Here is a 22,551-nt window from a genome sequence, read left to right as displayed (position 1 = left end):
ATGGACCGGCCTCCTGCTGGTGCCAGAGTCAGGACTAAACATGGACCGGCCTCCTACTGGTGCCAGAGTCAGGACTAAACATGGACCGGCCTCCTGCTGGTGCCAGAGTCAGGACTAAACATGGACCGGTCTCCTGCTGGTGCCAGAGTCAGGACTAAACATGGACCGGCCTCCTGCTGGTGCCAGAGTCAGGACTAAACATGGACCGGCCTCCTGCTGGTGCCAGAGTCAGGACTAAACATGGACCGGCCTCCTGCTGGTGCCAGAGTCAGGACTCAACATGGACCGGCCTCCTGCTGGTGCCAGAGTCAGGACTAAACATGGACCGGCCTCCTGCTGGTGCAAGAGTCAGGACTAAACATGGACCGGCCTCCTGCTGGTGCCAGAGTCAGGACTAAACATGGACCGGCCTCCTGCTGGTGCCAGAGTCAGGACTAAACATGGACCGGCCTCCTGCTGGTGCCAGAGTCAGGACTAAACATGGACCGGCCTCCTGCTGGTGCCAGAGTCAGGACTAAACATGGACCGGCCTCCTGCTGGTGCCAGAGTCAGGACTAAACATGGACCGGCCTCCTGCTGGTGCCAGAGTCAGGACTAAACATGGACCGGCCTCCTGCTGGTGCCCAGAGTCAGGACTAAACATGGACCGGCCTCCTGCTGGTGCCAGAGTCAGGACTAAACATGGACCGGCCTCCTGCTGGTGCCAGAGTCAGGACTAAACATGGATCGGCCTCCTGCTGGTGCCCAGAGTCTCCTTGATGCAAACTAATCGTGAAACTCCCTGTTCTCCGGCGGAGAGCGGGAGCCTCGTGTCGGTACCGAGCGCAGGGCCGTGTTTAAGCGCGAGTAAGGGCCCCTCCGCCGGCCCCCGCCGTCCCTCCGTCCAAACGCGGAGTTGACGGGGGAGAGTGGACACCCTTGACCCGTCCTCCTCCGCACGCCGGCGCTTCTCTCACTCCGGGCGCCTGGAAACATCGCTTCTCTCTCTTCTTCTCTGACAATATTCTCTTCCTCTTCTTCTTCTCTTCCGCAGACACATGATGCACACGTGGAACGACGGCCGGGACCTGTCCTTCACCCCGGACGGTTACCAGGCCAACCCCAAACTGGTGGTCATCGTCCTGAACCGGGAGAAGAAGTGGGAGAAGGTAAAACGCCGCGCTCGCAGAAGTCGTTGTCGGATTGGGTGAATATATGCAAAGCGCTGAGTCAGTTGCCATGGTAACGTGCCAGGCATGGTTTCTACTTTGAGCAATGTAAAAAAAAAAAAAAAGTGGCGATTGTGCAATATGGACGCGGAACATGGAGTATCTGCCGGCGGGATTAACTCTGCAAACGCGAATAGAACAGAGCGTTAAAGTTTGTGGACTTTACTTTTTGTTTTTGTTTTCCAAGTTTAGTTTTTTACACGTCGAGCTCAATATTTCTCTGACTTATTATGTGTAACTCATAAATGTGTCGGACTCTAAATGTGACACGTTCTCACCTGTAAATCTGACATTAAACGTCTGTACAGCTGCAAGTAGCACTGTGCCATCGATTCAGTCGTCTGTTCAGCTGCAAGTAGCACTGTGCCATCGATTCAGTCGTCTGTTCAGCTGCAAGTAGCACTGTGCCATCAATTCAGTCGTCTGTTCAGCTGCAAGTAGCACTGTGCCATCGATTCAGTCGTCTGTTTAGCTGCAAGTAGCACTGTGCCATCGATTCAGTCGTCTGTTCAGCTGCAAGTACCACTGTGCCATCGATCCAGTCGTCTGTTCAGCTGTAAGTAGCACTGTGCCATCGATTCAGTCGTCTGTTCAGCTGCAAGTAGCACTGTGCCATCGATTCAGTTTGAATTAATGATGATGAATCTGTTCTGCGTCGTTTACAATAATTATGTGATTGAACACGTTTATTTTCATCCTGAAGCACGTGGAGAAAATTATTTCATCTTCCATTTTCACCTGAGTTCTTTTGTGATCACAGAGAAGACGTTGAACTCTGTGCTAGTTTTTATTTTCTGCGAATGGGCAGAGAAATGACAAAGATATTAACCTTAAATCATAAAAACATCTGCATTATGACAGTTAAAAGACTCTTTCTATATGTTTCAAATGATTCTAAGTCCTCCTGCTGGTGCCAGAGTCAGGACTAAACATGGACCAGCCTCCTGCTGGTGCCAGAGTCAGGACTAAACATGGACCAGCCTCCTGCTGGTGCCAGAGTCAGGACTAAACATGGACCGGCCTCCTGCTGGTGCCAGAGTCAGGACTAAACATGAAGTGCGAGCTCTGTGAACCCTGTTTCTCGCACGTTTCTCGTCAGTTTCTCGCCCATTTCTCGCCCGTTTCTCGTTCGTTTCTCACCCGTTTCCTCCCGTCCTCAGATGGGTCGCTGGGAGAACGGCACGCTGGCCCTCATGTTCCCCGTGTGGCCCCGGTACAACTCTTTCGGGGACGAGGACGCGGACGAGAACCACCTGTCCATCGTGACCCTGGAGGAGAAACCCTTCGTCATCGTGGACAACGTGGACATCCTGACAGGGACCTGCATGAGGAACTCCGTGCCCTGTCGGAAGCACATCAAAGAGTAAGAGCACCTGCATCTGAACGCCTGTAGGGTCTGCGCATGAGTACACAAGCTCGTCCTCTTCACTGTCAAATAGTTTTATTACAATATGACTCAAGAACCCGCAATATGTTGATACATATTTAAATAAGCGAGTCCCTTGATTTTCACGACTGTCGAAATGGACGGAGATTAACTGGAGATAAAATAAAGAAAAGGGAAATGAGTTTGAAGCTCGTTTTATACAGATTATTTTTTGTGTTTCACTTTGAACTTTGAAATCATGAATACATGTTTATTTGTATAATTTATATGTATTTATATAACTACCATATTTTTGAAAATAGCCCTTTCATTGACGCTTTATATGGTATATCATTATATATATTATTATAAACACTATTTTTCAAACTTCTGTTCTGTATTTTAGAATATAACGCGTAAATATATGACCACTGTTCTCACCTGTCGCACTTTTACTAGATTTATTCATTTCATTCATACTTTTACTTTTCATGCTTTGTCTTTTACTTGAGTCTCGCTGCTTCATGGATTTGCATCATGCTTTGTGTTCTGCATTCTGATTGGCTAAACAGTCTCTCCGCGTCTTCTCTCCCTGTGTGTCAATAAGTTTGTGAGGCCGGTGAGAGCGGCGCTCGTGAGCTTCAATGTTTTATGGAGTATTTCATTGTATAATAACTGTAAAAAAATAAAGGTTTCTACTTCGCGGATTTCGCCTGTTGCGGGTTCGTTTTGGAACGTGACCCCGCGATAAACGAGGGATCACTGTATCTGCACTTTAGCGTCAGTAAGTTGCACTGGTGAGGTGCACTGGCTCTGAACACCTGCAAGGTTCTTATACCTGCAAGGCTTTGATCACCTGCAAGGCTTTGATTACCTGCAGGCTCTGTGTGTACACTCGGCTCTGAACCCCTACAGGCTCTGAACACCTGCAGGCTCTGACACCTGCAGCCTCTGTGTACACTCGGCTCTGAACACCTGCAGGCTCTGAACACCTGCAGCCTCTGTGTACACTCGGCTCTGAACACCTGCAGGCTCTGAACACCTGCAACCTCTGTGTACACTCGGCTCTGAACACCTGCAGGCTCTGAACATCTGCAGGCTCTGTGTGTACACTTGGCTCTGAGCACCTGCAGCCTCTGTGTACACTTGGCTCTGAGCACCTGCAGGCTCTGAACACCTGCAGGCTCTGAACACCTGCAGCCTCTGTGTACACTCGGCTCTGAACACCTGCAGGCTCTGAACATCTGCAGGCTCTGTGTGTACACTTGGCTCTGAGCACCTGCAGCCTCTGTGTACACTTGGCTCTGAACACCTGCAGGCTCTGAACACCTGCAGGCTCTGTGTACACTCCACGCCAGGGCCCACTCGCTTCATTATGTAAGCATGACTCACGTCCTCTCGGAGGTCTTTCCCCCAAAAGCAGCAGCCGTCGTTTGGCTGATGAGACGAGCTAAGCACACAAAGTCACTCCAGGGACGAGATTATTACATTTATGATCTACAACCTTCAACACGCGCTGACACGGTGAAATGGAACATCACGCTGGATAAATACACGGCTCAGTGCGGGTCCAGAAGAATGACCTTGTGAGACAACTTATGGTAAAGCCTACAATATAAGGTTTATGTCAGCAGTACGAGGAGGTGTTCTCCACGTTTGTCGAGTGTACGAAGTGAATATATAAATAAATCTATTCAAATATTCATCTGGATTCGAGTAGTTTCGACCAGGTTGTATTTGATTTAATCCGTGTCGTAGAATATTTCACAGGTTTCAAAAGTCAAACATCTTCAAAGAACTAAAATGATATAGTTCCGTCAAAGCTGAGGCACCTGGACGATGTAATGGAGTGCAGTACGAGCCGAACTCAGCGTCTGAATGTTAATGTGAATATTAACCATATTAAGATTTAAATGCACAGCCGTCTTCCTTTTATTGCGGTGTGAATATCTGATACTCCAGCTCGAAGTGAATCTACCTTAAAGGACAAAAATGGACAAAAAATGTTAAAGTTTTTGAGTGTTTAACGATGCTCTGAGATTGTTCCCTCTTCCAAACATACGTGGAGTCGTATGTCGCTTCGTTCGAGCTCGTGAGTCAGTCCTTTCCCAGCTGAGCCTCAAAAAAACGTTCTCTGAGTCCATCAATCATCGGCAGATTCGTTCTGAGCATTTCTGCCGACAAATTGTGTTCATTTCTATTGCGCGCTCACATTGTCGGGGCTGGCTAGCTTTTGTTTATTTGCCTTTTTTAATTCCCTTTGCTACATTTAGTTAATGTGTTTATTTGAATATGCAGCAGCAATCCAAACAGGAGCATCTTAAACAAACTTGTGGAGTTTATTTTTAACAAACAAACTAAAAAGAGTGTACGATCTGAACGCCTGCAAGTCCCGCCAGCTCGACGCTTACGATTGGCCGCTTCCCTGCCCCGGCGTCGACCTCTCCTCCTGACATCCCGCTCACTGTCCCCGACCACGCTCCTGGTCACTGTCCCCGACCACGCTTCCGTTCACTGTCCCCGACCACGCTCCTGGTCACTGTCCCCGACCACGCTTCCGTTCACTGTCCCCGACCACGCTTCCGTTCACTGTCCCCGACCACGCTCCTGGTCACTGTCCCCGACCACGCTCCTGGTCACTGTCCCCGACCTCGCTGCCAGTCACTGTCCCCGACCACGCTTCCGTTCACTGTCCCCGACCACGCTCCTGCTCCCTGTCCCCAACCATGCTGCCGGTCACTGTCCCCGACCACGCTTCCGTTCACTGTCCCCGACCACGCTCCTGCTCCCTGTCCCCAACCATGCTGCCAGTCACTGTCCCCGACCACGCTTCCGTTCACTGTCCCCGACCAGGCTCCTGCTCCCTGTCCCCAACCATGCTGCCGGTCACTGTCCCCGACCACGCTCCCGCTCACTGTCCACGCTCCCGGTCACTGTCCCCGACCACGCTCCCGGTCACTGTCCCCGAACACGCTGCCTTGTCCATCGCTCCGGGTCTGGAGGGATGGCTTGTGCGCTCCTGACCCAAGTGCCCCTCCCATAAGCCTGCAGGTGCTCAGTCTGGCTCTGACCTCTCTGACCTCTCTTCCATTGTCTCCAAATGTCCCTGTCCCGTCACACTCTTCATTGTTACTTTTAGTTCCTTTACCTTGTTTTCTTTCTTCATTCCCTTTGCTGCAGTAGATGGAGCACTACCTCCTGACCACTAAAAGTGCATCATTTAAGTTCTAAAACATGAGATTCCAGAGGTTCCCACTTAAAGCCCAAGAACATTACAAATCATGCAGAATATATGTTCTTTAAAGGTTTACTACGTCACTTTTCCAGTTGGGGTCCACTACCTGCTCGTTTCCATGGAGAAGGAAGCTTTGCCTGGAATATTCCACTGGCAATAACGAGGCTGTACCCGACATTTGTCCATTTAGTTGAGCAAAATGATCATAATGAATGAAAGTGCAAAGAGGCGATCCGGACATCCCACAAAATGAGTTTCTCCCCAATGGAGATAATAACAAATATTGCTTCAATTAAAATGAGAAAATAACAAAAATCCTTCTGAAAGAGGAAAGAACGTGACACTTAAATGTACTCCTCTCCACAAACCCTGCAGGTGTTCGGCCGCCCGCCTCCTCCCGCTCGGCTAATGTTTCCTTCACGCTCGTCGCCTCATCGACATTCAGCACTCGTCTTCTTCCCCAACACGTTGGCGTAGATTTGTTATTTTGAGCGCGGCGTTATCGGGCGCTCATCTGCACAAAATGCCAGGGATCGGCGCCTGTTATCTGCCATCGCCCGGCGCCTGATAAGACGCTCGGGACCGGATTGAGTTTACGGCGCGCAGCAGACGAGAAACAAGTGCAACGATGGCACTAAACGGCAGATCGGGCGCGTGATTGGACGAGCGGAGTGGTCTGAAGTGTGTTTGAACATACTTCCTGTTAAAGGGCCGGTACTTGAGTTTAGCTCCTCCCACTCCTCTCAGGCCGATGTTGGACCATAGAAGAAGAAGAACTGCTGTGTCACAGGTGGTCTCACAGGTGGTCTCACAGGTGGTCTCAGAGGAGGTCTCAGAGGTGGTCTCAGAGGTGGTCTCACAGGTGGTCTCACAGGTGGTCTCAGAGGAGGTCTCACAGGTGGTCTCAGAGGAGGTCTCACAGGTGGTCTCAGAGGAGGTCTCAGAGGAGGTCTCAGAGGTGGTCTCACAGGAGGTCTCAGAGGAGGTCTCAGAGGAGGTCTCACAGGAGGTCTCAGAGGAGGTCTCAGAGGTGGTCTCAGAGGTGGTCTCACAGGTGGTCTCAGAGGTGGTCTCAGAGGTGGTCTCAGAGGTGGTCTCAGAGGTGGTCTCAGAGGTGGTCTCACAGGTGGTCTCAGAGGTGGTCTCAGAGGTGGTCTCAGAGGTGGTCTCAGAGGTGGTCTCAGAGGTGGTCTCACAGGTGGTCTCAGAGGAGGTCTCAGAGGTGGTCTCACAGGAGGTCTCAGAGGAGGTCTCAGAGGTGGTCTCAGAGGTGGTCTCAGAGGAGGTCTCACAGGAGGTCTCAGAGGAGGTCTCAGAGGTGGTCTCAGAGGTGGTCTCACAGGTGGTCTCAGAGGTGGTCTCAGAGGTGGTCTCAGAGGTGGTCTCAGAGGTGGTCTCAGAGGTGGTCTCACAGGTGGTCTCAGAGGTGGTCTCAGAGGTGGTCTCAGAGGTGGTCTCAGAGGTGGTCTCAGAGGTGGTCTCACAGGTGGTCTCAGAGGAGGTCTCAGAGGTGGTCTCACAGGAGGTCTCAGAGGAGGTCTCAGAGGTGGTCTCAGAGGTGGTCTCAGAGGTGGTCTCAGAGGTGGTCTCAGAGGTGGTCTTTGAGGTGGTCTCAGAGGTGGGACTTTGTCTTGATTTATTCCTTTATGTCGATCCTGATAAAAGGAATAGTCAAGATGCTCTGGATGAACATAAATCAAAGCTTACTGTAGTTACCATCCTGGGATGGATCAGGCTCAGTTTGTTCTCACAACCTACAAATAAATAATTACAATTCACAACAGATCAATATATTTTATATGGACTCCGCCCCCGGTCCCTAAAGCTCGTTTTCTAGTGAAATTAGCTTCAGCTTTTAAAGAGGAGCTGTCAAAACCTCCTGCTGAGCCTAAACCCGACTCCTCCTGCTGCTGAGCCTAAACCTGACTCCTCCTGCTGCTGAGCCTAAACCTGACTCCTCCTCCTGCTGCTGAGCCTAAACCTGACTCCTCCTCCTGCTGAGCCTAAACCTGACTCCTCCTCCTGCTGAGCCTAAACCTGACTCCTCCTGCTGCTGAGCCTAAACCTGACTCCTCCTCCTGCTGAGCCTAAACCTGACTCCTCCTCCTGCTGAGCCTAAACCTGACTCCTCCTCCTGCTGAGCCTAAACCTGACTCCTCCTCCTGCTGAGCTTAAATCTGACTCCTCCTCTTGCTGAGCCTAAACCTGACTCCTCCTCCTGCTGCTGAGCCTAAACCTGACTCCTCCTCCTGCTGAGCCTAAACCTGACTCCTCCTCCTCTTGCTGAGCCTAAACCTGACTCCTCCTCCTTCTGCTGAGCCTAAACCTGACTCCTCCTCCTTCTGCTGAGCCTAAACCTGACTCCTCCTCCTGCTGCTGAGCCTAAACCTCTGACACATTCGACTGACACGGCACAAACGTTTCTGCAGCTGAACAGGAATTACTCACGTCCATCAATCTGTTCCTACAATAACAGAAACGTCACTTTATATGGAATCAGGATTGTGCCGTAAACAGCACTGCTGCTGAAAAACATCACAATAAAACAAAAACTCTAACTCTAAAGCAGAAAAACTCTTATCTGACCCTAAACAGCGCGACTCTTATTGTTATTGTACGGCAAAAAACAGACTCTTCACAGACAGAACTACATAGACCATGATCCTTTGCTCAATTTCACTGCAGACAACATGAGGAAATGACTGTAAGACACTTGAATTTGAAGTCTTTGGAAAATGACAATAATGATTTGTACCAAAGGTTTGATGTTGGAGGGTTAGGGTTATGGTTATGGTTAGGGTTAGGGTAAGAGTTATGGTTAGGGTTAGGGTAAGAGTTAGGGTATGGGTTGGGGTTAGGGTAAGAGTTAGGGTATGGGTTAGGGTTAGGGTAAGAGTTAGGGTTAGGGTAAGAGTTAGGGTATGGGTTAGGGTAAGAGTTAGGGTTAGGTTAAGAGTTAGGGTTAGGGTTAGGGTTAGGGCTAAGGCTAGGGTTAGGGTTAGGATTAGGGTTAGGGTTTGGGTTAGGGCTAGGGTTAGGGTTAGGGTTAGGGTTAGGGTTTGGGTTAGGGTTAGGATTTGGGCTAGAGTTAGGGTTAGGGTATGGGTTAGGGTTTAGGATTAGGGTAAGGGTAAGGGTTAGGGTTAGGGTAAGAGTTAGGGTTAGGGTTAGGGTAAGAGTTAGGGTTAGGGTTAGGGTAAGAGTTAGGGTTAGGGTAAGAGTTAGGGTTAGGGTTAGGACTAAGGCTAGGGTTAGGGTTAGGATTAGGGTTAGGGTTTGTAATATGCCAAGAGGGTTAGGGTTAGGGTTAGGGCTAAGGCTAGGGTTAGGGTTAGGGCTAGGGTTTGGGTTTGTAATATGCCAAGAGGGTTAGGGTTAGGGTTAGGGCTAAGGCTAGGGTTAGGGTTAGGGTTAGGGTTTGGGTTTGTAATATGCCAAGAGATCGTGACAATCCCGTACTGTGAGATTTGGATATTGCTACATCGCTACAAAACCAAAGTAAAACAGACGTTTTAGAGAAAGTTTAAGTATTGATACCTTTCGATACTTCTGGCAGAGTTGGGTTTATCAGCATTTGGTATCGCTCTGCCCGTTCCTACGCCTGTAGTTTTGGTTCATTACTGTCCAGCGTGGTAAATGCTTATTACATGTGTGTTAGCATGCTACATCTTTAAACTAAGCTAAATTCTTTTAACAAGGTTCTGCCGAGACACAGCTTTGGTTTGTCATAGTTTGTGATGTTTGGTGGCTAACGCTAACTCTTCCATTGCAAATGCGTTAGCGCTAACGTAATGTGTTCTGGAAAGGGTGAAAAAGATACAGGGCCACTGCTAGCTATTTGGGCGCCCTAAGCAGAAATGGTGCCCCCCTCAGACATATAGAATATACACTGGGGTTTTGCCTGTATTACCCTAAGGAAGAGGTCTGGGATCATAAAATGTGCCGTATTCTGGTGCATTCAAGGTGTAACTCATTACTCAGTTTGTTATGAAGGCCCCCCACGGACCCTAAATGTCCCTGCTCCGCCCCCTGCTCCGTCCCTGCTCCAGTATCCTCTGAATCTCTTCTCCTGATCAAAGCTCTAGAAAACACCACAGGCTGCAAACCGCTGTGTTTTCTGTTGCATTTACAAAAAACATGACTTCGACATCTGTGGCTGGACACACTTTGGCTTAGCGCGCGCCATGACAACGCGGCTCGCCACGACAACGCTGCTCGCCACGCCAACGCTGCTCGCCACGCCAGCTGGACACATCGCACATGTTATACTGTTAGCAGACACGAAACATCTACATGACAACACCGTGGACTTAACAGAACGGCTGACTGACTCGCCAGGCGACATTTTTCTTTCGCCCGCTCCGCCTCCTTCTTTTCCTCCCACAAAACCAAAACAACTGCCACGGCAACAAACGATAAACACTTCATGAATCGTGAACTGAATCTAAGCCATAACTCCTGACCCGACGGCCTCGCTGTACATGTGCGCACTGCCCCGGGGGTCTTCATGCGCCCTCTCCACACAGCAGCTGATCCCCTCGTGTGTCCTGTGCACACACTCTGGGACCGCTCCCTCCCTCCGCTCCCTTAGGTCCGGATCGCATGCATCTGTTTTAAGTGCGCGCTCACGGGCCGGAATCAGCCGCTAGTAAATAGAGCGCGCACGGCTGGGCGAGTTTTTACATGTGCGCACGGACGGCCGGGCGCACGGGACTCAAACAAAGGCGTGTCTGAGCCAGGGGGGGAGGAGGGGGCGGGGCAAATGTGGGTCAGCCCGGGTCTTCACGAGTTAAAGAGCGACACGTGGATCGGGCTGTAAATATGTGCGCGAGGCAACGGCGCGATCATGTGACTGCCGGACGTTAAGACAGTATGTGTTTTCCCACTGGTCACTAACGGGACTGCGGTGTGGTCTAAATTAAAGGTGCACTATGTAACTTGTCCCCCTGCTTGTCTCCGCTCATACCCTTTAAGTCGAGCTGGGCAGCAATTAAATAAAGGTCAAAAAACGTTATTTTGAAGCCGTTTGTGATCCGTAAATAGCTCTTTATTTTACCTTTTAGGCCTAAATATGTTGATTTTTTGACTTGAATATGATTTTCAGCTTGAGCTAAAGGCTAACTATCTTTAGGTTGGGAGTTCTGCTTATGTAAGGAACTACATAGAGGTAACAAGAGCAGATAAACGACATAAACACCGTGAAATAAACATCGCACATACTTAAATAATATTATTATTATTATTATTATATAGGGATTCATTTGTTTGTGATAGAGAATGATCGGGTTTGTGCATCAGACGAGCTTCACTTGTCGCTGCTGGAGGTTTTATGAAAGGACAAATCCAGCTCAAGGACACTAGAACGTTCTTAACACTCGGTGTAGCTGGATTCCACCTGCCAACAACAGACATTAATAACACAAAATATTACACACTCGCATCATTGAAATGGAGAAAAAGCAAAGCGAGCGGCTAAAAAAACCCTACATCGGGTGTTGTTGTCTGCCCCAGTTCAATGGTCCGGCTTTTTTACAAGTTTATTCTTGTTTGTGTGGCGTCTGCATACGTATCTCTGACGGCCTGTGTCCGCTCGTTGTGTCCACAGCAACAGCACGTCGGGAGGGGCCTACATCAAACAGTGCTGCAAAGGCTTCTGCATAGACATCCTGAAGAAGATCGCCCGCAACGTCAAGTTCACCTACGACCTCTACCTGGTGACCAACGGCAAGCACGGCAAGAAGATCAACAACATGTGGAACGGCATGGTCGGAGAGGTACGCGTCCCGTGCCACGTGACGAGAGGGTTTACCCCTTTTTACCCCGTTCAAATGCCACGCTTCCATTGAAAATGCCGCTCAATATAAAAAAAAACACGTTACGATTTGCTGTATGAAGTTGTTAGCACGGAGCTAGCTTGTTGGCTAACGGCAGAGGGAGATGAACAGGAATTAACATTTAATTTCCTCGACGCACAGAATCAGGGACAGTCTGTTTAAGCAGAGGAAGGTAACGGTTCAGTTGTTGTTCCCAAACACTTCATCAGTAATAAATGTGCAGTTTTCCTGTTGTTTATTTATTGATGACGTCTGTTCAAACTGGAACACGCTCGGAATTCCCATTTGGAATCTTACGCCGGGTGCACACTGACTCCAGTCCGTTTTAGGTGCGAGTTCTGGAGTCAGTGTACACGAGATGCTAAAGGAAACATATTATGTACTGCACTGTACACAAATATACTGTGTTGAGCTTTTAACCCTGCTCTAACTTAGTTTCCTCATCACAAACAGACCTGGAGCAGCATTTAGCTTCATTCACGCTAGTTTGATGACTCCCGTTCAGTCCTCTCCCTCCGAGCGTCAAAAACACTCCGTTCTGAATTTCCCTGATGTGTGATGTCATAGTCTCCCTGTGACATCACACATCCAGAATCTTCTGCTCTGTTAAAATTACCGCCGTTCTGAGTATTTCTGCCTAAAATCACGACCAATAGAACTGAGTGGCAGCATCAGCACGTCAGAGGCAAGTTAGCATTTCTCTCTTCTATGTAATTCCCTCTGCAGCCAGTAGATGGAGCACAAAGGTCAGTTCCTAGCTTGGAAAAAGCTAGAGTGACATGAAGTCCTTTTCTTATTCTTATTTCATATTCCAAAACGAAAGGTACTCAAGAGTTTAAAGGACAAAAATACAAATAATGCAACATATTTGCCCTTTAAAGAACACTTCATAACCTTTCAGATACATGGCTGCGCTCTGCATAGTATTTGAGTTATTTTCTCTGTAGTTCCCTCGACTGTTCTGCGCCGCCTTTGAGCCTCCGCAGTTATAAATGTGCTCTTAAAGTATGTATTATCATTAGTTTCTTGATTTAATAACCATGGGAGTATTATCACTGTTACTATTGCAACAAACTACATGAACAAACTTCTGCACAGTTTAAATACAGTACTTTTAAAAAACAAATCAATATAACCTTTTTACACAGATGACAGAATAAAACAACCCAATTATTTGATATTTCTCAGCCCATGAATGTCATTATGTATATTTCATGCCGATTTCCAAAAGGTTCTTACAAGTTGCCCATTTCTAACCAAGAAGACAAATAATACATTTTTTACAATACATTGTAAAACTGGTGAAAACGTTTTTTTTAAATCTGAATATGAATCAACGTTTGGTGAAAAGCGAATGCTCAGCAGCGTTTTGTCTTCCTCGTTTGACCGCGCAGCACTCGACTCTGACAGTTCCTTTATTTCACATTTTTAAATTGACGTACATTTACTCTTGTACGTGACATAAATGTAACTTAAATGCGTGCGCGGTGACGAACTGGAGCCGGTGCCAAACACACGTCGGCTTTTATCTCTCCGCGCGCCTTTATTTACCAGACTTATGAGCGTTTCATTTGTGCATCTCCAAAGGTCACTCCGGCATTCATAAAAGAGAATGTGTTTTACACTCGACTCCTGACACAACTCTGACATGCGGAAATGTTGCTCGTAAAATTAGCCGTTCGCTAATAGCGCTCGTTTGTCACCCGCCGACGGCCCACGCGTCCAAACGACTCCGCGATACGGCAAATGTAGTATTAAATATGACTTGCCTTTTGATGAAATGTCCAGAGTTTTAAACGCATAAATCGATGTAAAATACCGTTTGAGATTCAGACATTTGGATATTTAACTTGAGCCTTTGCTAATTCAAACGAGCTGCCTTCATATTTATTCATGTTTGAGAAGTCTTACAACACATTTCATCTCATAACCAGGCAGTGGGAGGAATAATGAAGAGTTGATCAAAAATGGACAAACTTTGAGCTGAAAACTTGCTCCCTTATTAATATGTATTTTAATAAAAAAACAGAGGATCTTTCTGTGCAAAATAATGTTCATGTGTCGACAAAAGCTCTTCATGTGCTCAGCTTCACTTCTGTGTCTTACTTTTGTTCAGTTTATGTTAAATTATTGCTAAAAATATGTTGTAAAAAAAAGCGATATATAAATCTGAAAAAATATTATTATATTACTATTATAAATTATTATGAGTATTGTATTATTATTAATAATAATTATTATTATCATTATTATTATTTTATTATTATTATTATTTATTATTATTTGTATTGTAGTATTATTATTATTATTATCATTAACAATAATTATTATTATTATTATGAACAATAATAATACTAATAATAATAATTATTATTATTGTTATTATTATAGGAGGCGCATTATTCCACATCAACTTGAAGGAGCTTTTAACCTTAAAGCAAGTGTTTCCTCATCATAACTTTATTGTCCAGATACTGGGCTTAACAATTATTTCAAAAATTCTAAAAATAAAAATGCATTGCATATAAATAAATCAAATCCAAGAAATATGTGAAATATATTCATCCCAATCCAAAGGCGTCGGGAGCAGTGTAAGTGCGGCGCCTCCGACTGTCACGATGCGTTCAGGAGAAGCAGAAACGCCGGCTGTAGAAACGAGACGGTTGCCCCGGAAACGTCCCTGACATTTGGGCCGGATCGTCGTCGGTCGCCGCAGTTTCACGGATCGGACGGTGAACGCAGGGGCCGATTTGAGGTTCGGGGGCTCGAGTTCAGGTCCGGGGGCTCGATCTGTCACTCGTCACAGAGTTGAAAATCCCAAAACTGATCAAAGTTGGTCCCTATAAATCCTGAGACATTAAAGGGTCGTTAAAGGTGCATTATTAAGAGGTCGTATTTTGCTTCGTTCGCGCTCGTTTCGTGAATCTGTCGCTCACAAATCATTTTCCCAGAATTGTTGCGTCACATAAAGATCTAGACGTGTGCTCCGTAAACCATCACCAGACCAAGGAAGGAGGAGGAATTGGGACCGTTGCCGTAGTGATTCACTATTTACAAACTAAATCTATTAAATTGGAAAAGTCCTCAAATCGTTGCACATCTGAAACCTGCGAATAGCGTTCACTTTGCCTCATTTATTTAGTGATTTGGTGTTTTCGTGGTTCATTCCCACTCCGGACAGCAGAGGGCGCTCAAACACATAAAAGAGTCAGAATCAGAAAAAGTTGTATCGCCGTCGTCAGTGAATAAAAGCAAGAGTCACAAACAGAAAAGGATCAAAAGGTGCAACATGAAACAACAAATAAAATGGCAAACAAAATATAAAATAATAATAATACAAGGCATGAATAAAAAAAAGTAAAACGGGTTAACTAAATAAGATAAAAAATAAATGTATACTAAATACTTTGACCGAATATTTTCACACAATTTACAGTTTTGTCAAATAGAGTGCAAAAACTAGAAGTAGCAAGTACTTCATTGGAAACAGAGGTGTGTTTTGTAAGTGTTTTTATTATTTATTTATTTATTTATCTATTTATTCATTATTTATTTATTATTATTTATTTATTCATTTGCTTATTTTTTTTTTATTATTTATTTATTATTATTTATTATTTATTTATTATTTGAAGTACAAATATGTACAATACTAATCCCCAGGTGTGTCGCAAGAAAGTTATGGATTTAAAGCGCCTCCTACAGGCCGGACAACGCATTGAACTAAAACGTAGTCAAGATAAATATATTTAGATTTTTGCTAAAAAATTTAAACAAATCTTATCCCAGAATAGCAATTTTTTTAGGTTTATAATCTCACTTCCTGTTTGTAATAAGATAAGATAAGATAAGATATTCCTTTATTGTCCCACATGGGGAAATTTCATTGGTGCAACGCAGGTAGATACAGAGGCAGATACAGAAGAACAGATCACTTATAGGAAGTCTGAAAAACACTTTCAGTAGAAGATCTCCTATAAATAAATAAAAACTCCCATAGACAAATGAATAAATAAATACATAATTACCATTGCATGTGATCACGACAGTAATTGCACATGAATATGTGTCACGACAGCACATAGATTGCACATGAATTTCACAGCAATTGCACATATGACAGAATTGCACATCAGTATTAGGTTAGGTCAGTATTGCGAGTGTTCAGTACTAACAGTTTTTGTTATAAAGTCTGACAGCAGCAGGAAGGAAAGACCTACGGAACCTTTCCTTCACACATCGAGGGTGGATCAGTCTCTCACTGAAGCTGCTCTCCAGAGCGGACAGAGTGTCCTGCAGGGGGCGACACTCATGGTCCAGCATAGATGTGAATCTAGCCAGGACCCTCCTGTCCCCCACCTCCTGCACCGAGTCCAGAGCACAGCCCAGGACGGAGCTGGACTTCTTGATGACTCTGTCCAGCCTCTTCCTCTCCCTCTCTGTGATGCTGCTGCTCCAGCAGGCCACACCGTACAGGAGGGCTGATGCCACCACAGAGTCGTAGAAGGTCTTCAGGAGTGGCCCTGTCACTCCAAAAGACCTGAGTCTCCTCAGGAGGTAGAGCCGACTCTGGCTCTTCCTGTACAGTGCGTCTGTGTTATGAGTCCAGTCCAGTTTGTGGTTCAGATGAACACCCAGGTACTTGTATGAGTCCACTCTCTCAATGTCCCGTCCCTGGATGTTCACTGGTGAGGGGGCAGTGGGGTGGCGTCTGCGGAAATCCACCACCATCTCCTTGGTCTTCCCCACGTTGATGAGGAGGTGGTTCCGCTGACACCAGTCCACAAAGTCCTGCTCCAGTCCTCTGTACTCCCCGTCATCGTCGTCCGTGATGAGTCCGATGATGGCAGAGTCGTCAGAGAACTTCTGCAGGACACAGCTGTCCGTGTCATGTCTGAAGTCTGCAGTGTAAAGGGTGAAGAGAAAGGGCGCGAGGACAGTGCCCTGGGGCGCCCCCACACTGCAGGTCCGAGTGTCAGACACACAGTTCCGGGCTCTCACAAACTGGGGTCGGTCTGTGAGGTAGTCCAGGATCCACTCTGCCAGGTCATACTCCACACCAGCCGTCTCCAGCTTGTCCCTCAGGAGCAGCGGCTGGATGGTGTTGAAGGCGCTGGAAAGATCGAAGAACAGAATCCTCACAGAGCTGCCAGGCTTTTCCAGGTGAGAGAGAGAGCGGTGCAGCATGGAGATGACGGTGTCCTCCACTCCGATGCCAGACCGATATGCAAACTGCAGCGGGTCCATGGCTGAGCTCACAGTGGAGCGGAGGTGGTCCAGGACCAGCCACTCCAGTGTCTTCATCAGGTGGGACGTGAGAGCCACTGGCCTGAAGCTGTTGAGGTCTTTGGGGTGCAGTGTCTTAGGCACAGGTACCAGACAGGAGGTCTTCCAGACCTGTGGTACCACCCTCAGCTTCAGGCTCATGTTGAAGACATGCTCCATAACTCCACACAGTTCATCTGCAGGACTTAAGGAGCCTGGGGCTGATGCCATCAGGTCCTGCTGCCTTCCTCACTTTAATCCTCTTCAGCTCACTCCTCACCTGTGCTGCTGTGACAGTCAGTGGTTGGCAGGGGGACCGTGTGCTGGGGGGATGGGTGAGTCCAGGCGAAGTGGGGAGCTGATGGTCCGGGGCAGATAAGCGAAGAGGAACAGATGCAGGACATTGTCCAGCTGTGGAAGAGGGAGCATGCAGCTGTGCAGGGGGAGGGGCGGGTGACCGATCAAACCTCAAGAAGTGATCATTTAAATCATTCACCCACTGTAGATCCCCCTCTGTCTGGGCAGGGGGGATTTTGAAGCCCAAGATGGTTTTCAGGCTCCTCCACACTCCCTGAATGTTCTTTTGCTGCAACTGCTCCTCCATCCTCCTCTTGTAGCCGGCCTCAGCCTGCCTGATCCTCCTCCTCAGCTCCTTCTGCACAGTCCTCAGCTCCTCCTTGTTCCCTGACCTGAAGGCTCTCTTCTTCTCCTTCAGCAGAGCCTTCAGTTCACGGTTAATCCATGGCTTGTTGTTTGGAAAACACCGCACCGTCCGGGAGGGAACAATGTTCTCAAAACAGAAGTTGATGTAGTCCGTGATGCACTCTGTGATGGTGTTGATGTCCTCCCCATGTGGGTCATAAAGCTCAGTCCAGACAGTGGTGCTGAAGCAGTCCCTCAGAGCCTCCTCGCTCTCAGCAGACCACATCCTCACCTCACGGGACACCACAGGCTGCCTGCGCACGATGGGTTCATACACAGGCCTCAGATGTACAAGGTTGTGGTCCGAGCTGCCCAGGGGAGGGAGGGGGGAAGAAGAATAAGCCTCTTTGGTGTTGGCAAAAAACAAGTCCAATGTTCTATTCTCTCTGGTGGGGCAGGTAACATACTGGGTGTATGTTGGTAGAACAGAAGAGGGAGAAGCGTGGTTAAAGTCACCAGAGATGAGGAAGAGAGCCTGTGGATGCTGTGTAATTGATGACATCACAGCAAACACTGGGCAAAAACTCATCTAATGGCAATTATTTATATTTATTTGACAAACAAAAATATATGAGAGCGACTTGATTTTGTTGAATTAATGTTTAGAGTCTAAAAAAGTTGTTTCTCTTGTGTAAATTCTGCATAAAATTTGACTGGAACGAGTGCCCTGGTGTGATGTCACTTCCTGTCATTTTCTACAGATTTTTGAACGTTTTCTCCACAAATACCTGCTCAATCGGTGTAAAACTATCATTTATATGTTCGTGTATGTTTATATGGTTGAAATGCACCACATTAAGTCACTTTAAGGATTTGCCCTGAAATGCTTCTGTTCATAATCAGCTGAACGTTGATAACTTTGCCACGCTGTTCGGCTTTGGACCGAGCCGCCGCCTCTTCTAACGCCGCCGTGTCGTGCGCAGGTGGTGTACAAGAAAGCGGAGATGGCCGTGGGCTCGCTCACCATAAACGAGGAGCGGTCCGAGGCCATCGACTTCTCCGTGCCCTTCGTGGAGACGGGCATCAGCGTCATGGTTTCCCGGAGCAACGGCACCGTCTCCCCGTCCGCCTTCCTCGGTAAGCCTCTTCATTCTACCGCTCTCTGCTGGGTTTTTTGTATTTTTTTATGTCATTTTTGCTGCGTTTTTAATGCTTTGTAAAGGTGCATTGCGTAACTTTCCTGGTTCGGTCTCATTGTAGACGTTTCTGCTTTGCCCGGACCGTTCTACTGGCGACATGTTTAATCCCGCACTGTGAAAAAGCGAGTGGTGCGAGTGGTTTTTTCACTCGGATCCACTTTGTGATGTCATCGGGTGGTAATTGAATGCGGTTCGCTTTGTTAAGGACTCGTTCAGATCGTTCCGGCGCCGCAATTCCCCGCCAGAGTCTGAACGTACTATATTTACAGTCGTTTTTCGCCACTCTTTGCAGTATTAATGACGTAAATGTGGAGAACGAGCCGACGCCCTGTCACCTTGGTAAACAGATTGAAAATAGATTGAAAAATACAGAATGTGAAACTGTTTTCTGACCGTTACGCTGTCGTGTAACTCGACCCACGTCTGAGAAGATCCATGTCCGATTCGGTCGTTACGCGCGACGGACGTGAACGTATCAATTCAAAATGCGCTGAGTTTGCCCACAACTAAGATGAATATTGACTTAGCTATTATGACTTTGAGGGTGCGTTATGCCCGCTGGTCTCCATGGAGATGTTACCGAGATCGTACGGTGGATTCGCAGCTGTGGAAATTAGAATCGGAGTAAACAGCCGGAAGTCCCACGGTGAAACACGACGCGTGAACGGGGCCTGTCTGAGGAGAACATATTGTGTCCTACATCATTATTGCTCATCTCCAGGTCTGCGGGGCCCGGAGCTGTTCCCTGACCCCCTCGGCCCCCCTCGGCCCCCCGTGAGCTCACTTCTGGGGCACGACCAAAGGAGGCGCTTTCCGTGTTGGCAGAAAAATCCCCCGCATAAAATGGAATATTTTATTCCGGGAGCGCGCGCCGGCCGAATTCGTCTTGTTCTACGACTTTCTCCACAACCTCCGAGCGCATGAATATGTGTGTGGAGAAGGGCCCGTGTGTGGAGAAGGGCCCGTGTGTGGAGAAGGGCCCGTGTGTGGAGAAGGGCCCGTGTGTGGAGAAGGGCCCGTGTGTGGAGAAGGGCCCGTATGTGGAGAAGGGCCCGTGTGTGGAGAAGGGCCGTGTGTGGAGAAGGGCCCGTGTGTGGAGAAGGGCCCGTGTGTGGAGAAGGGCCCGTGTGTGGAGAAGGGCCCGTGTGTGGAGAAGGGCCCGTGTGTGGAGAAGGGCCCGTGTGTGGAGAAGGGGCCCGTGTGTGGACAAGGGCCCGTGTGTGGAGAAGGGGCCGTGTGTGGAGAAGGGGCCGTGTGTGGAGAAGGGCCCGTGTGTGGAGAAGGGTCCGTGTGTGGAGAAGGGCCCGTGTGTGGAGAAGGGCCCGTGTGTGGAGAAGGGCCCGTGTGTGGAGAAGGGCCCGTGTGTGGAGAAGGGCCCGTGTGTGGAGAAGAGAAGGGCCCGTGTGTGGAGAAGGGCCCGTGTGTGGAGAAGGGCCCGTGTGTGGAGAAGGGCCCGTGTGTGGAGAAGGGCCCGTGTGTGGAGAAGGGCCCGTGTGTGGAGAAGGGGCCGTGTGTGGAGAAGGGCCCGTGTGTGGAGAAGGGCCCGTGTGTGGAGAAGGGCCCGTGTGTGGAGAAGGGGCCCGTGTGTGGACAAGGGCCCGTGTGTGGAGAAGGGGCCGTGTGTGGAGAAGGGGCCGTGTGTGGAGAAGGGCCCGTGTGTGGAGAAGGGTCCGTGTGTGGAGAAGGGCCCGTGTGTGGAGAAGGGCCCGTGTGTGGAGAAGGGCCCGTGTGTGGAGAAGGGCCCGTGTGTGGAGAAGGGCCCGTGTGTGGAAAAGAGAAGGGCCCGTGTGTGGAGAAGGGCCCGTGTGTGGAGAAGGGCCCGTGTGTGGAGAAGGGCCCGTGTGTGGAGAAGGGCCCGTGTGTGGAGAAGGGGCCGTGTGTGGAGAAGGGCCCGTGTGTGGAGAAGGGCCCGTGTGTGGAGAAGGGCCCGTGTGTGGAGAAGGGCCCGTGTGTGGAGAAGGGGCCGTGTGTGGAGAAGGGGCCGTGTGTGGAGAAGGGGCCGTGTGTGGAGAAGGGCCTGTGTGTGGAGAAGGGCCTGTGTGTGGAGAAGGGCCCGTGTGTGGACAAGGGGCCCGTGTGTGGACAAGGGCCCGTGTGTGGAGAAGGGCCCGTGTGTGGAGAAGGGCCCGTGTGTGGAGAAGGGCCCGTGTGTGGAGAAGGGCCCGTGTGTGGAGAAGGGCCCGTGTGTGGAGAAGGGCCCGTGTGTGGAGAAGGGCCCGTGTGTGGAGAAGGGGCCCGTGTGTGGACAAGGGCCCGTGTGTGGAGAAGGGCCCGTGTGTGGAGAAGGGGCCGTGTGTGGAGAAGGGCCCGTGTGTGGAGAAGGGGCCGTGTGTGGAGAAGGGCCCGTGTGTGGAGAAGGGCCCGTGTGTGGAGAAGGGCCCGTGTGTGGAGAAGGGCCCGTGTGTGGAGAAGGGGCCGTGTGTGGAGAAGGGTCCGTGTGTGGAGAAGGGCCCGTGTGTGGAGAAGGGCCCGTGTGTGGAGAAGGGCCTGTGTGTGGAGAAGGGCCCGTGTGTGGACAAGGGGCCCGTGTGTGGACAAGGGCTCGTGTGTGGAGAAGGGCCCGTGTGTGGAGAAGGGCCCGTGTGTGGAGAAGGGCCCGTGTGTGGAGAAGGGCCCGTGTGTGGAGAAGGGCCCGTGTGTGGAGAAGGGCCCGTGTGTGGAGAAGGGCCCGTGTGTGGAGAAGGGGCCCGTGTGTGGACAAGGGCCCGTGTGTGGAGAAGGGCCCGTGTGTGGAGAAGGGGCCGTGTGTGGAGAAGGGCCCGTGTGTGGAGAAGGGCCCGTGTGTGGAGAAGGGCCCGTGTGTGGAGAAGGGCCCGTGTGTGGAGAAGGGCCCGTGTGTGGAGAAGAGAAGGGCCCGTGTGTGGAGAAGGGCCCGTGTGTGGAGAAGGGCCCGTGTGTGGAGAAGGGCCCGTGTGTGGAGAAGGGCCCGTGTGTGGAGAAGGGCCCGTGTGTGGAGAAGGGCCCGTGTGTGGAGAAGGGCCCGTGTGTGGAGAAGGGCCCGTGTGTGGAGAAGGGGCCGTGTGTGGAGAAGGGCCTGTGTGTGGAGAAGGGCCCGTGTGTGGAGAAGGGCCCATGTGTGGAGAAGGGCCCGTGTGTGGAGAAGGGCCCGTGTGTGGAGAAGGGCCCGTGTGTGGACAAGGGGCCCGTGTGTGGACAAGGGCCCGTGTGTGAGGAAGGGCCCGTGTGTGGAGAAGGGCCCGTGTGTGGAGAAGGGCCCGTGTGTGGAGAAGGGCCCGTGTGTGGAGAAGGGCCCGTGTGTGGAGAAGGGCCCGTGTGTGGAGAAGGGCCCGTGTGTGGAGAAGGGCCCGTGTGTGGAGAAGGGCCCGTGTGTGGAGAAGGGGCCCGTGTGTGGACAAGGGCCCGTGTGTGGAGAAGAGAAGGGCCTGTGTGTGGAGAAGGGCCCGTGTGTGGAGAAGGGCCCGTGTGTGGAGAAGGGCCCGTGTGTGGAGAAGGGCCCGTGTGTGGAGAAGGGCCCGTGTGTGGAGAAGGGCCCGTGTGTGGAGAAGAGAAGGGCCTGTGTGTGGAGAAGGGCCCGTGTGTGGAGAAGGGCCCGTGTGTGGAGAAGGGCCCGTGTGTGGAGAAGGGCCCGTGTGTGGAGAAGGGCCCGTGTGTGGAGAAGGGCCCGTGTGTGGAGAAGGGCCCGTGTGTGGAGAAGGGCCCGTGTGTGGAGAAGGGCCCGTGTGTGGAGAAGGGCCCGTGTGTGGAGAAGGGCCCGTGTGTGGAGAAGGGGCCGTGTGTGGAGAAGGGCCCGTGTGTGGAGAAGGGCCCGTGTGTGGAGAAGGGCCCGTGTGTGGAGAAGGGC

The 22,551-nt window shown here is 49.8% G+C and overlaps 1 protein-coding gene across 1 annotated transcript in view; it reads left to right on the top strand.

Annotated features, from left to right (window-relative positions):
* The window catches only part of LOC140377369 (glutamate receptor ionotropic, NMDA 2A-like), a 427,148-nt gene that overhangs the window by 332,940 nt on the left and 71,657 nt on the right, over positions 1-22,551 (top strand). Inside the window, exons 9-12 of the mRNA XM_072462756.1 lie at positions 1,034-1,148; positions 2,369-2,571; positions 11,415-11,583; positions 18,534-18,687. Coding sequence (XP_072318857.1) covers positions 1,034-1,148; positions 2,369-2,571; positions 11,415-11,583; positions 18,534-18,687 — 641 coding nt within the window. The remainder of the gene's footprint in view (positions 1-1,033; positions 1,149-2,368; positions 2,572-11,414; positions 11,584-18,533; positions 18,688-22,551) is intronic.

Source organism: Eucyclogobius newberryi, unplaced genomic scaffold, assembly GCF_026437365.1.
Source record: "Eucyclogobius newberryi isolate DKJ021-1_F unplaced genomic scaffold, fEucNew1.0.hap1 SCAF_4, whole genome shotgun sequence".
NCBI lineage: Eukaryota > Metazoa > Chordata > Actinopteri > Gobiiformes > Gobiidae > Eucyclogobius > Eucyclogobius newberryi.
This window is presented reverse-complemented; position numbering and strand designations above follow the sequence as displayed.